The sequence below is a fragment of the Alligator sinensis genome, unplaced genomic scaffold, assembly GCF_000455745.1.
Source record: "Alligator sinensis unplaced genomic scaffold, ASM45574v1 scaffold140_1, whole genome shotgun sequence".
Lineage (NCBI taxonomy): Eukaryota > Metazoa > Chordata > Crocodylia > Alligatoridae > Alligator > Alligator sinensis.
This window is the reverse complement of record NW_005841836.1, coordinates 1,404,242-1,419,506: the sequence shown is the minus strand read 5'-3', so window position 1 is coordinate 1,419,506 and position 15,265 is coordinate 1,404,242. Positions and strand designations below refer to the sequence as shown.

Here is a 15,265-nt window from a genome sequence, read left to right as displayed (position 1 = left end):
GGAAGCTCAATTAGTCTCATTTTGGTCTCCAGAAATACTCTAATCTCAACCAGGAAATGGCATTTGTTTTGGATCAAACTTAATTTCTGGGGTAATAGGAACCAGTACGTTCTTTTTGTCAGGGGCTGCCTTTTTGTACAGTGTACAGAAAAATAGGAACTGGCCTGTAGCTGCTATTGTAAATCATATAAGTAATAATACCAGTAATCACAAAATTCTGGTCATGTTAGTTGCATCAGATTTCTTTACAATGTATGGTCAGAGTCGTGCAATCAAGCATCAGATAAAAGTAAGTGTTCCTCTAAGTGTTGTCATATGTAAGAACATCAGACTCCTAAACTGAATATTAACAAGAGGCAGGATTAATCAGAATGACTAGATTATATATGACAGTGGTCAGTCCTTCTAGTTGCATTCACCTCCAAAATGCAGGTTTTGGAGTTAGCTCCTCTTCTATATAAGAATCAAATTGTTCCTTTTAGAAGGAAACAGTCTCATCAGTTGCAAAATCTTTTTTGTCCAAGATTAATTCTTCTTTCTGTAATTCTGGAGAAATAGTTTCTACTATTTTGTTCCTTCAGTCACTAGCACTATTTTGGAAAGATTGTGGCATAAATGAACCACTCCAAAGTTATATCTCAAGAATGTAGCCTACATATTACAATCCTCTGTTCATTTTGTTCCATTCAAAGTGCCGTAGCCTCAAAGCTCTTGAAGCGGGTGCAGACAAGTTGTTAAAATCTTGCAACATTTTGGCATTCAGGGCATTTAGGAAACCATTCATAGAGCTGTTTCCATAAAGTCTTTAGTGGCATTGTGGGGAAAGAAATCTGAAATCCATTGAAGACCTGCAAAGTAACTTTCCATTCCTCTTTAAAGGCATCCTTTGGTAGAAAGGTACTCTGAGGCTGCTTTAAAATGTAAGGAATTATTTGGGAACCTTTTGCTTTGTGTGCGGGCCCTCTCCTGATCCCATCCTCGTCGCGATGTGCGGGCGGCGGGGAGCGGTCCAGGCCCTTTTTCACGCCGCGCGGGCTGTGGCCAGCAGCCTGGGCACGCTGGGTCAGAGAGAACAGGCGACACGCTGGAATTAGGCACGGACGCGTAATGATTGATTTAAAGATTATTTACTTACACCAAAGATGGTCGCGGTGCAGGCAGGAAAACTTGCTTGAGTTGCAGTTACAGATAGAAAAGAAGAGAGGCGGACTAGAGTTCCTTCCCGTGAACATTCTTCTAGCCCATCCGGTTGGAGGCTCTAAACCGCGAGCCCGTCGCGCCAACCGAAGAAAGTACTCGAGCTCACACGAAGTTTGCTAGGCTCCGTGGAACTTGTGCTCTGAATAGACTCACACGAAGTTTGCTAGGCTCCGTGGAACTTGTGCGCGCAGGGAGAGGGATACGTCGAGGTTTGCAATCGGTGACGGGGAGAGGCTAGAGGCTGATCAGACCCCTGTTGCCTGCTTGAAATGCACTGGGTCCAATAGGCTCCGCAGCGCTTAGAGATCTTCACACAGTGTGAAGTCTCCTCCTCCTGGTGTTCGTGGAGTCCTCCAACTTGGGCGGAAACCACTCAAGCCTTTTATACGGCTAGCAAGCCAATCGCTAGCTGCCACGTGTGAATAATTTCACGCAAGCCAGTAATGGGGCTCGAATTTGAATACGAATGGCGGGAACTCTTTGCAACGTGCACTTCTGTGCTGCAACAAAGAAATGCACCCTGCAAAGAAAGCTACAAATTGGTGGGAATTCTTTTTGCACCAGGGTTCTCCTCTGCAGCAGAAAACTCCACCGTGCAAAGAAGCTGCAATTTAGCGGGAACATAATTCAGTGGTGCCAAAGCGCACACAAAACAAAAATCACACCTTTGGGTTGTGACACTTTGTATGAGATGAACTTTAGTTTTTGTCTATTAATCTACTCAATATTAAATGTCTGCTTTATCCTTTCCCGTATTACACCTGAGATCTGCTGCTTGCTGCTTTAAACTTGCTGTGAACAAGGAGATAAGCTATGCAGCAAAACCAAGATTTTTTTATTTTAAGATTTTCTTTTTCTTAGTAGCTTCCTGACTCATTCAACTTACCTTAATAATCTAGTTTGTAACAAACTCAGTGTTTTCTCTGAAGTGAAGCTTAAACGTATAATGGCCTTAAGTTGAATCAATATAATTTCAGGTTTTAATTATACTAATCAGTTAGTGGAGCGTTTCAGCAGCTATGGAAGAACTGTTCTATGGTGGCCTAAGTTTCTAAAGGACGAGGCTGAATTCTCAAGTAACAACAACATTGGGCCAGCTCTGAATTCCTCGTGTGAGAGCTGTTAATGGTTTGTAATGAATGAGAAAAAGATACTAACAGAAAATTACCTAGAAGTAATTCCTCATTGTGCCAGGTTAGATATCTATCTGTTTTAGTTCCTGACTTGCCAGCCCTTAGCACTTAGCAAACTTCTGAGCTCTCTCATCAGTGAAAGCCTCACAATGTGCAGTGGATGAAATCATTTTCTCTCTTTTTAGTCCTTGGTTATGAATTGTTTCTTCTGTTTCCTAAAGACAAACTCAAAGAAGAGTCTTTGAACTTTTAAGTGTAGTAGGAGTTTCTTCTCAGGTCACTGCTGCTTTTGTATAAACAAATAACACTTTTATTTGTATCACTGTGAATAGTTTCTGAATACAACACAATGAAAGACAACAGTACTTTGTGGAACCATAAATTTGTTGCCATTGACAAAAGTGCATGGTAATTTTTATGCACATTTCAGAACCATTCTTATCTCTGTTTTTAAATCCTCTTGCTTGCAATCAGTAAGAATTCCTGAACAATTCAAGGTCTCCTTGTTTAATTAAGTTGGCAACTATAGACTTTATTCCATCATGTACTAAATGTATATATTCATATAATAAAAGGCAGCTGAGGGCATGGACAAGCAAACACTTGGGGGATTTTTGAAAGGGGAGGAAGAGCTGCTGCTTGGGACTGCGCAGCAGCTGTTACACTCTAACTGTAATGTGCGTGCATGATCCTGTAACAAGGCAAGTAAAATAAATCCCTCCAAGTAAATAAAGTAAAATAAATCCCTCCAAGTTTAATTCTGGATGAAGCAGGATTAAAGTTGGAGTTGTTTTGCTGCATTTATATAGTTATAGGTACATGTAACTGTTACTATATAAAAAGCAGTAGTTCCTTCTTCCCTTTTTGAAACTATTCCAGCTGTATGTTTATTCATATTCTTAGAGCATCCAAAAATTACCCTGATTATGAAAATAAATTGGTTTTTTAAACTGTCATAGATGTTCTTCCTTTATTCATTTGTTACAAATTTACTTTGGAATCTCCATTTATTTATTTATTTATTTATTTATTTATTGTTAGTTTAATGACATTTAATCACCTCCCTGTTTTAAAAAAAGGCTACATACAGCGTTTCTTGACTCTGACCTGACCACCCTCATCCATACCTCTGCACCCTCAAAACTAGACTACTTTAATGCATTCTATGTAGGGCTGCCCTTGGAGACCATCCAGAGGCTGCAGCTGGCACAGAACATGACATTGCACCTTCTGATGGGGGCATTTGTTGCCAGCGCCTGTACTGGCTCCCAATAATTTTCCATGTGCAATTCAAGGCACCAGTTTTGATCTATAAAGGCACTATACAGCCTGGGAACTAGATGTACCTAAGGGACTGTCTTCTCCCCTATGTCCTATTGCTATTGCTAAAGTCAGCCAAGGGCAACGTTCTGCAAGTGCTATCAGTAACTGAAGTCTGCTTAGCCAAAACGTGTTCAGTCATTCTCAGCAGTTGCTCCTCAGGTCTGGAACTCCCTCCCTCTTGAGGCCTGCCCAAGCCCAAACCTGGGCATCTTTTGGAAGCACTACAAGACCTTTCTATTTGGACAGACATTTAGCAGCCCAAACTAGGCAGAGATGTGTCAGCTTTATTTTCATTTGGTCATTGTTTTATTTTTTCTAGTTGCCCATTTAAGTTGTTCTGTATCTCTTTCTGTAAGCTGCCATGAGACTTTTTAGGAAAGGCATTATATAAATTGCATACATAAGCAAGCAAGCAATGAAGGAAAAGCAACAAACAAAATACCACCCAAGCCTGTTTGGTCTTTCACTTAAGACTAATCTATCAAGTTGAAGACCAAGCAACATTATTTGCGTACACACAATACCTATTTGTGTAGATAAAAACTTTTTTTTATGGAGTTATAGTAAATAAGGCAATGGAGTTATAGTTTCTCTTTCTAGTATACATAAAATAATTGAACAAAATTGCATATGAATCTCAAAATGCAAGCCCACTGATACCCACCTTGGCCCTTAAGTTCTAAACAAATACAAAAATCGTATGATGCTGTTCAAGTAAATATTTTTCATGGTGGTAGCAGTAGCTCTTGTGGTGGGTGCCAGTGCTAGAATTATAGTGTCATTATGTAGGCACTTGAAAAATCAGGCCTAAGAGCAGCATGCACTCATTTCTCATGCATGCATGCTGCTAGCACTGGTACAACAGGCTTACCTTGCTCATTCACCTTAGTTCCTTTGGAAAGAGAAAAGGGAAGCAAAAGCTTCATTGTTACTGCATTGCATTGTTATGGTTAGTTGGAAGTCAGATCTTCAAGTGCCAGAACTTTAAGCAAAATCAGTTATGACTTTTTTACAGTAGAACTTAGTGGCATGTGGGCATTAGTAGTTGTGGAAAATGATGGATAACCTCAAGTTTCACCAGGGTTGAGAGTCAAGTAAATGTACTGGCAGTGTTGAAAGATTTTCAGCCCCAGCAGACCCAAAAAGATAGACTGCTGTGAGGCTGAGGGCACTTTTATGCATACTTTGGGCGGGAGCGGGGCAGTATTTTAATTAGAGCAGCTCTGAGAACTGCTCTAATTAAAGCGCCTCTGGGTCTTATGTATCAGTGTCCCTGCACTTAAAAATGGGGGGAGGGCGGGGCAGCGCTTGAACTAAAGCTTGTTTGAGCATTAGATAAAGCACCCCTAGTGCCATTTTTAAGCACAGGGATGCTGATACACGAGATGCAGGAGGCTGCTAGAGCATGGCAGTTACCACACTTCAGCAGACTTGATTGAGTCTGCTCTGACGCACTGGAATTCTAGCACATCGGAGCCCACACTGGGCTCATGTATAGGTGCCCTGAGATTCTAGTGCTGAAAGGTGAGCTACAGGTGGCGTTGTGTCTTATAATGTGTGGTTGGGGCATGTGGAGCCTTGAATAAATCCCGTTTTTTACTTTTTATGTAAACCTAAATAAATATCAAAGTGGGGACAAGCTTTGTAAATGACTTAACATAAGCAAATGTGCTACCTGACCATCCTGATACCAGCATGTGGTTCGTTTCTTAGGCAGATGGATAGGAAAACCATGATTCTAGTATTGATGTCTAGTAGTGCAGTCATACCAAAACTGTCCTGGAGACTTAAAATTCCACCTGTCCTGCAGAAAGCGATGCTTTTTATTTCCTTAATACAAGAAACAAAACAAAACAAAATGCAGGCCTTCTGTAGTATATTTAGAAGTTTGAGGGGCTCAGGTAAGCCTCTGAGTTAAATAATAAGCCTCCCAAAATTGTACCACCATCTTAAAAAAGTGAACAGTATTAAAACTTGATTCCTGCAGTTGAGCATCTCACAAAGTTCTGAGAGCTGTACTATTCTTCTCTCTGCAGTTCTTGTGATGGGTTACTGTAAATTAGCTGTGCTTGACAAATCCTCTTCTCTAGTACACTGACAGATCAGTCACCTCAGTTGCTTTTCTCCCAACAGTCTTCTTTGCCAACTTTGCTTTCAGTTCAGTTTTTTGAACAGTAACAAGCAACATAGTTATCCTCCCTCTTCCCTCTTGTGTCTGTTATTTAGCAGTGTGGTGGTCTTGGCCATCTATTTCTGCTGCTGCGGCCTGTCTGCTCTAATAATGCTACTACTTCCCAGGCATTGCACAGCTCTCCCTCAAACACCAGGCTTAAATCCAAGCTTGTTTTATTTATGAAACATCATTCACAGACTCTTCTGTGGGCAAATGGCAGGAAAGGCTTGTGGTGAAACCCTCTGGTTCTCCTCAAACAGTTAAACATGTCCTTAGCTACCATGTTCACCTATGCCGATGACCTGTGTATAATAGCCCAAAACACTGGCTTTGACCATGTTGAAAAATCCCTAATTGAGAAATTAATTGGCCCAATCCCATACTACATTGAAAACCAATTACATGCCAACCCTGTGAAAACACATGTGCCTTCCATCTGAAAAACCATGGCCACGTCCAGATGAGCATGGACATTTGGTTCTGTGGGGACAAGTGGCTGTGGTGCATCTTGCCTGCAGCTACTTGTCTCTGGCGTGCAGCAGGTTACCCTAGGGGCGGTAGGGGAGGCTGGGGTGAGTACTGTGCTGGCACCAGTAGGCTTACCTGGGCTCCTGAGGGCCTCCTGAGGGTGCAGCAGAGGCGATGCTACCAGGTGGAGCCTGGCTGGCAGCCACAGCATGGTTCTGGGTAGCCCGGCCCTGCTTTTCAGTGGCATGCGCTGCCTGTGGGTACAATGCTTCATTTTTTTTCTGCAGGTTTTTTTGACCCTGGATATCCAGGGGCCAAAAATACCTGTGGGGAAAAAAATGGAGGAGCAGATGCTTGGACAGCATGCCCTTGCAGCACAGAGAACACCTGACTGTATGGTATATGGAGCTGAAGACATGTTTGCAGCACCACATACTGCATGGCTGGGCTCGTTGGATGCACCCCATGAGGCCAACCACTAGGAGAAGTGGTCCGGGACCCCACTATCTCACTGTACAAATAGAGTTTACCATAGAGTCACCCTCGATTGAACCCTCTCATACAAAGAACACATCATGAAGACAAAAGCAGAGGTGAGCACTCAGAACAGCATTCTGTATAAGCTCACCAACTCGAAATGGGGAACTAGCCTCTCAACCATCTGAACTACTGCTCTGGCTCTCAGCTTCTCCTCTGCTGTGAGTATGCATGCCCTGTATGAGAGAGATCCATACATGCTAAGCACCTTGACCCCTTTCTGAATAATAGGGGCCAATACATCACAGGATGCCTGAAGCCTACCAGCCTAAACTGTGTGTACCTGCTGTCTGGTATCGCTCCACCTGACATCAGAAGAGCAGTGGCCAGCAGGATAGAATGATCAAGACAAACTGAAGATGTGAGACACCCACTGTACAACCATCCTGCAGTGCATACAAGTCTGAAGTCACACAGGAGCTTCCTGACCAGCACCCAACCTCTTGATGCCACACCCAAGAAGACATGACTACAGATGTGGAACAAGACACTGAAGAAAATACCTGCAGAAAAATGGACGTTCCAGCAGCCGAATCCTTAACACGAGGGGCTGACGAACCACGGCAAAGGTAGTGATGTCTTAACCACCTGTGTACCAGAGTCGGACACTTGAAGGAATTAATGAAGAAGTGGGGCTATACCATTGGTTCAGTCACCTGTGACTACAGCACAGAGCCTCAGATTATACAACACCTGCTGCAACACCCATTGCTTGAAGGCGCATGCACAATGAAAGACCTTGCAAAGTACAATAAATAAGCACAGATGTGTATAACACAATGGCCAAATGTGTAGAGACATGAGAAGAAGAAGCTACCAGGTAAAAACACAAGGATACTGTGTACCTCTCTTGAACATGAACTAGGACGATCTAAAACTAGGCTCCTATCCCACAGGTGCTGTGACTGACTCTGAGGGTGAGGGCTCAGAGGAAGAATCTTTACCACAGACTCATCAGACCAGGCGTCAGCACTTTCATACATACCATGTCAGCCTCTGTGGTCTGAAGCACTTTTGTGCTAAGGTATGACCAAACCAATTAGTACTGCTGAATCTAGTCCTAGTTAGCCTGGGAACAGTACTGCATGAGAGCAATCCATGCTACTTCTGGCTGGGGAGGGAGCTGCACTGTGTTGTTGAGTACTTCTGTCTGGCACAATACATTTGTTATGTAGATGTGTCTAAAGGGAAAGGAATTAAAATGGCTGTAGGATCAAAATAAAGCAAAAGCTCTGGCCACATACAGATGCTACTCCAACAAAGCAGGCAGAAAATGTCAAAATACCAGAAAACAATAAAAGGGAGGGAAATCAAGATAAGAAATCCGAGTGATCAACCTCTGACTTAGGCTCCCCCTTGTTGACAGAAGAAAGGGAGCTCTCCAAATCAGGATGAGCAGGGATTTGGTGGGGGAGGAATAGTAGAAACGTTTGATACCATGTGCAGAAAAGTTGCACATACCATTCAGATCCAACTAGAGCAGGTGCCTGTTGTTAAGTAGAAGTCAAGCACCTGCTACTCAAGTCTCTGGGACGATAGTCCTTTTTCCTTTGAGCATGTGATCATAGTGAAATGGGAAGCTCTCACGAGGGGAAAGTCATGAGGAGTCACACACACACTTACTCTATAAGCTATAGGAGCCAGAAAATGTTTTTATAGAAATACCAAAGTTCTATGCTGTGGTGGAATCTTTAACAAAGGGGGTGATGCTACATAATAGATATGTTTTTTTCCTAAGGATCTAACAGATAGAAAGGTGGAAACCACCTTGTGAAAGGAATTGGTGGCTTCCTTGGCATTTTATTAGGGGCATCCCTTTCAGCCTTTTCATGAAAGTATTAAGGGAAGGTTATTGGATACATTAGAAAAAAACTTGACAACTATGGGTTTGGTGGCAAAACCAGGAGTGACAGTAACGCCGCTAAGAACTACCTTTTACAACAACAGGCTATGGCTCTGACTAGATCTGCATCTTGGGGCAGAATATACCCCTTCTCAGATCAGGAGGCTCTTTTGACAACATACAGGTGAAAAAGAGGTACCGGGCTTCAGTGATTCCTTTTGAGAGTTCTGCCTCTGTTTTCTACAGCTTTTGTCAGAGCAAGTCAAACTAGCTAAAATCTATGGTCAGACTAGGTTTTCTATATGGGACTCGAGTTGATGAAGAACATCCTGGCCATCAAGTTTTTTGAACCACTTACACTGGCACACCTTTCTGTCAGTTGTGTAAAAGACTGGGGGCCAACCTTTTTGGTAGACATGCCACAAATTAGCCCTGAACCCTCTCCAAATGTCAGTCCACTCTGCTTACTGCCCAGCCTGTGGCTCTGCTTTCTGCTTCCTGCCTGGTCTGCCATGTGCTCATGGCACGCGTGGCATGTGGGCATTAGTGCTACGGCATGCGTGCCACAGATTGGCCACCCCTGGACTAAAATTTGCTCCTTAGCTGCTATCAAAAATAGGCAACTCTTGAAAATTGCAGCTTCAGCTGTGCAGGAAACATGCTGTGTTAAGATTCCAGCTTCTTTCTTCTTGAAAGTGCACTTCTCCTTCCAAACCTTGCAAGACATGTTTCTGCCATCATCCTGTCATAACCCACAGCATGCTACCAAAAAACTGTGGTTCAGCATAGTTGTTTATAGAGTCCTTAAAGTATACCGTAACCCTATCAAATCACAGAAGAGGTTGGGTTCCTCATTTCTCTCCATTTTACTTGAGGTACTAAGGACTTTGGACACCCAAATTAAATAAGCATACAGGGCATCAGGTAAACTTGTTTGGGATGTGATCAAGGCATACTGTTTGGTGAATGTTGACATACCATGCAGAAAGAGCTGTGCTTCCCTTTTGAAAATCTTTAGGACAGCAATGTTTTTCTAATGCTATTACTAGATACGAACAGGTTAGACTTGTTCTTCTTTGTGTAGTCTTCCTTCGGAGGGAAAATGCTTCATATGAGGCGATCCAGAAGTGCCATTTTGTCATTTCCTTGAAGAAATTTTCTCTGCCTCAGTCTCTCTCTCTCTTCTGATTTCTTGTTACTTTTCATATCTACGTAATAAATTGCTTCAGAATAGGAATTTTGTTATGGGATAATTTCATTTCTGCTTCTAATCATCTATAGCTCCATCTTCTGTCGCTGGTCTTAGCCAAGGGAGAAAACTTAACTTAATTTTTATGCATATGTGTATAGCAGGCCAGTTTGCCTACTAGTTTACTGGTTAGCATTGAAATTATGGTTTATTTATCCTCAGACTTTGTGTGCTGCTTTGGAAGGAATTGTCTAGTGGGCATAGAAGGGGGTATGGCCATGATGGACTGTGTTACAGCACTGAACCACCTCCAACATTACAGAGAGAAAGAAGAAGCCATATATGTCTCAATCATGGGAGACCGCACTAACAGAAAGGAAATTATTGAATATGATGTTCCCTATTTTTTATTTTAAGGTGAACACTTGGCTGAAAAAAAATTCCCTTGTGTTATCTAATACAACTAAAAACTGGAAAGATTTGGGATAGGATGGACTGGTGGTACATAGTAATTATACAGTTAGAGGAAGAGCTGGTAAGATGTCCCATGTCTTAAATGACCAAGTAGATTTATGATGAGGTATGGTATTGTAATACTTTATGTTCCTGTAGATCACAAAATCTTGCTGATTAGCGTACATTGTATGCTAGCTTATTCCAACATGATAGTGGTAGACTTTAACAACATTAAACATATACTTCATGAGAAATAATTTCATGGTGGTTTCTGAATATTGTATTTTTTGTCAGAGCTTTTTCAGATATATGCTGCATTCCATTTTGCCATGACACAGCAAATGTCTTAAGAAAAATCCAGATATTTTACTGTGTTTTCTGACATTATTATTACTTTATTTCTCCCTGGAAGCTAAGCGAAGCCAGTCTATCAGCAACTGTGTCCATCTTTATGAGGCTTTGCCAACCACTAAAAGTGTACCTCTTCTGCTTCACACTGTGAGCTCTCTCTTACCTGGTATCTCTTACACTTCTTGCTCTCACAGGCTTTCAGGTACTGTACTTTAAAGTCATCCTGTATCTAAATGTTCTTAATATTTTATAAACTGCTGTCTCTATCTTCCTTCTGTCCTTTTAATTATTCTACAATAGCATGCATTTGGTATTTTTTATACTGACCTCTATCTGATGGCCTTATAACAGCTTATGTTGTTAAAATAACATTTAATAATCATTGGAAAATGCTTCTTGTTTGTTCATAAGATTAATAAAAGTCTCTGTTCCCTATTACATTTGGCTAGACTAAAAAGAAAGGTTATTTAAGTAGTTTTAGTAACTTTTTTCATCAATGGAACTGTAATCACTGCCGCAATGGACTACCATTTTAGGGAAGAGGAGGACAAAAGTGTTGGGTTGTTTTTTAAAAAAAAAAAAGACTTTTCCGGATCAATATCAGGGGAAATAGTGTTAAAGCTAACTGAATGCTTGGATGATTGGGCCTAAAGCAACAGAATGAATCGCGTTGGAAAAATGCAGTCAGTCAAGGCTTCTTGATAATAAATCTCATTTCCTCTCAATCCATTGGTCACTTCTTAGAGATTAATATAAATTGTGGATATTTTGTGATAAAAAAAATAATTCTTGGTGATCCTGATTTTGGAAACAAAAGAAACCTTCTATCTCTGCTTTCTAGCCAAAAATTATTTAAACATGTAATAAATTTTAGGATTTTTTTCTGTTTTTGCTGAGATGCATGGAATACCACAAACGATTCTTAATTCATTCACTTTGAATATTAAGGATTTACATTGAACTACAGTTTATTTAGCTGTGTCTTCCCTAGTAACTAAAATGTATCTGATTGTAATGGTTTTCTCATTATGCAGAGATATTTATCTCCATTATTAAATGTTTCAATAACTTGATTTATTAGAACCATTTCTGAACACTTGGGGGTTTTTTTGGTTTAGTTTTTCAGAGGTGTTTACATTTAGGGTGGTGGTATTCAACCTATGGCCTGTGAGCCTTCACGCCCTGGGTGTGGCCAAAGCCTGTGCAGACAGTTGGCGAGCTCAGACAGTTCACTGCCATTTTAAGCTCTGGCAGGAGCCATACTGACATGCTAGTGAGCTCAAATGCTCTGTGCAGTCCTCCGCCCATTTCTGATTTAATGTTTGGCCCATTTGAAGGGAGGTGGGGGAGAGGCAGAAAAAAAGATTGAGCACCACTGACTATGGAGCTTCCAAAGAAAGGACTTAAACATTACAGTGCTGCAACATCCCAGCGGCCTCAGAGCAGCCCCCTGCCCTGCCATGCACTTCGCCACTGCGGCTAGGCCGGTCTCCGTGACTTCACTGTGACTTTGCAGCTGCAGGTGGGGTATCCATGGAGACTCGCCCCAGCCCTGCAGGCAGGGCCTGCTGGGACATGATGTCCACTGCTGTCCAAATCCAGCCCATGGGTCAGACTTTGCCCACCCCTGACCTAATAGGAAAGCAACGATTTGATTGATTTCCCATCCCTCCCTGGAACTTGGGCCCCTAAATCAGGGCTTCAGGACTACCTCTGTTCAAGATCCAAAGCCTGGAACCCACTCTTGAAAGCAGACAACTACAAGTATTCTTTGACAGAATTGGACAGAGATCACTTGTTTTAAAACCATCATCATCATCATCTGAGGAGGAGAAAGTGGTGGTGATGCCTGGCTTTTTCATAATACATAAAGGTTAGAGCACTCAGGAGACCAAGCTCAGTTCCTTTAGCAGCCTGTAGGGATTCAAACCCACATATTCCATTTTCTACCAGAATGTCCTAATCAGTAGCCTAAAGGTGGCACCCTTCATGCCTTCTGCTGAAGCTAGATTACTGTGCAGCAAAGAATTAGAGATTCGCAAAGCCAGAAGAAAAGCAAGCCATACAGAGTGCATCTGTATCTGTGAGGCACTCAGCTGAGAGAGGGGATTCCTGGATTCTAGTCTCTTCTTCCTGAGTGCTTATGCAAGTTAATGTTGTCTAAAAAAACAGAAATTAGCCTGAGAGCAGGAATCAGAAATTAGGCTTTCCCCTACTTGCATGCTTAGTGACTTTTATTTTTCAACTTTAACAATCAGGTGTCTTTTAAGTTTGAAAATCTACTTGCTTTCACATCCCACTTGTGGGAAGAGATGTCTGTCCCTTGTATCCTATCTCTAGCCTGACTGCTGCAGGCAGAAGAGGAGTTTGGCATGCTGTCCCTCCTTAGCTGATGTTTTTTGGATCTTTCTCATAAGCTGACTAACCCCAGTGCCTTCCTCTGATGCTCTTCTACCTGTTTGAAGCAACTGTAAGAGTTGCCCTCAGAGACATAAGCTTGCCCCTACCCCACTATATAATTTTTAAGCTCTGTACATGCAAAGATTAGGAGGAAGCAGTTTGACTCTTGGAAGAGCTCTTTTGGAGAGGAACAAAAAGCTATGAGCCTTTCAGGAATCGCATCCTTTATTTGCCTCTTCTCTGCTTTGTTTTTGTTACAGGCAGTTGAGACAGGAAGTGAGATGCAGAAGGGCTACAGGTAGACTTTCTCTGCTTCCACCCATCTTGGTTAGCTTGGCTAAGTACTGAACATGTAGGGAAGTGGCAAGCTAGGGCAAAACTTGGAAGCTTAGGAGAGCTTCCAGGAATGGCCTGGATTACTTGTGGGAAATGATCTCAGGATTGTTTAAGGTAGATGGTCAGTTGCTTTTGAGCCAGATATTGAGCTTAACTGTGGATGTCTATTACTGCTCCTAATGTTTAAAAGCAGCAACACGGAAACAGGTAAAGTCAGTGGACATGGATCCTGACTAATAAAATGAACTGATAAACAAGGTTCTTTTTTTTTTTTTGAAAAGCTACATTAAAAATCATTAAAGGACCAGATAAGATTGAAAAGTCAGGAAATACCAGATTTAAATTTGCAGTTAAGCACCTAACTCTTGTGCACATTCATTAAGGTTATGGAAACAGTGCTTAAAATTCAGTAACTTGCTCCAGATTTTGCATTGAAGTAAAGCTAACTGTTTGCAGCAGGTGCTATTATGATGCCTGGCCATTAGGTAACAGGGAACTGGTTTTCATGAAGCAGTCAGCTATCCCAGGATGAGAGGCATCAAAGATATAGCCTGCAGGCCAAATTTGGCCCACAGAGTACCATCATCCAGTCCCTGGTGCTGCCCCTGGGCCTGAGTTGACTCACAGACCACTGGACTGGCCCTGTGTGCAGGTCCTGGGATGCACACCGCATGTGATATCCACTTCTGAACAGGCCAGAACAGGCACCATGTGCAGCATGGGTCCTAGAGTGGGAACAATGTGTGCTGGATCCATGAGGGAGGAGGTCAGGGGAGATTCTGAGCCTGATCCAGCCTGAGGACCGGGCCCATAGCCTTTTCTTTCTTATGTGACAGTTTCTATTTTCTTCACTCAAATTCTGTTCACTGTATCTTTCTTCTTTGTCTCTTTGCCTTGTGTTTTTATAACAGTTCTGTTTAGCCTACCCAAACAAACCAAATCATGCAGGCTTTTTAACTGTGACCTTAAAAAGTAAGAAGCAATGATATATAGGTACAAGTTACACTAGTGTACTGGTACTGTATTTATTTGCTGAATGCAAGGTTGTTAAATTCAACTGGCCCTGTGACCAGAAAGGCAAACAAAAATGCCATTGTGTATTCTGGGAGTGGCTAATTAGTGTCCCTTGCCATTCCTAAGTTTTTTTGCAGTTAGTCACAGAAGCTGCGTTTTCTTATTTACTCTCTTTTTCATTTCCTTCCTTTTACACTGGCAATAAGGCATGATTGGGTCTGATGCTAGATCTCACAGTCATGCCTCCTGCCATGCGTATGTGGCATTGGCAGGAGGCATGATAGTATAGATTATGCATCAGATGCTATCACACCTTTACCTGAAGCTCTAGAGGGGCCCTAACAGTGAAACCCAAGAGCTGTCTGTCTCTTATAACTGGTTATTGGGGGGGGGTCCCAGCAAAGGTAGATCACCTAAAAGACTCTCAAGCAATGGTTTTTGTTTAGCCTTGTAATGAGAGAGAAAATGTCAGAATGAAGGGTTGGTTTATTTTTTGCAAGATTTTAATTTCTCAACTTTTTTTTTCATGTGTATTCACTATTGTTCAGACTTTCTGAAACTGGTAATGTGCTAAGAATAAAAAGAATCTGGTATCATAAAACTGAACAATGTATTGGTAATGTTGTATAGCAATTAAGTAAGAAAATAATAGCATGTTTTCATCCAGAAATCCCTGTGCACAGAAAGAAATACTGTCTTGGTGACTCGCTTTTAATTCTGCTAAAAGCCTCAGGGTATGTGCTGGAGCAGGGGTTGGCAACCTGTGGCCCAAGGGTGGCATGGGGGTTTGGGAGGTGCTCAGCTGCACTGTGCTGCCTATCCCATCTGCATTGTCCCCCTCC

The 15,265-nt window shown here is 42.0% G+C and overlaps 1 protein-coding gene across 2 annotated transcripts in view; it reads left to right on the top strand.

Annotated features, from left to right (window-relative positions):
* Positions 1-15,265, top strand: part of RALGAPA2 (Ral GTPase activating protein catalytic alpha subunit 2) — a 375,043-nt gene that overhangs the window by 145,424 nt on the left and 214,354 nt on the right. Inside the window, exon 17 of one of the 2 annotated variants that reach the window (XM_025201964.1) lies at positions 10,735-10,875. The exons of the other annotated variant lie outside the window; for it this stretch is intronic. Coding sequence (XP_025057749.1) covers positions 10,735-10,875 — 141 coding nt within the window. The remainder of the gene's footprint in view (positions 1-10,734; positions 10,876-15,265) is intronic. 2 annotated transcript variants of the gene reach the window in all.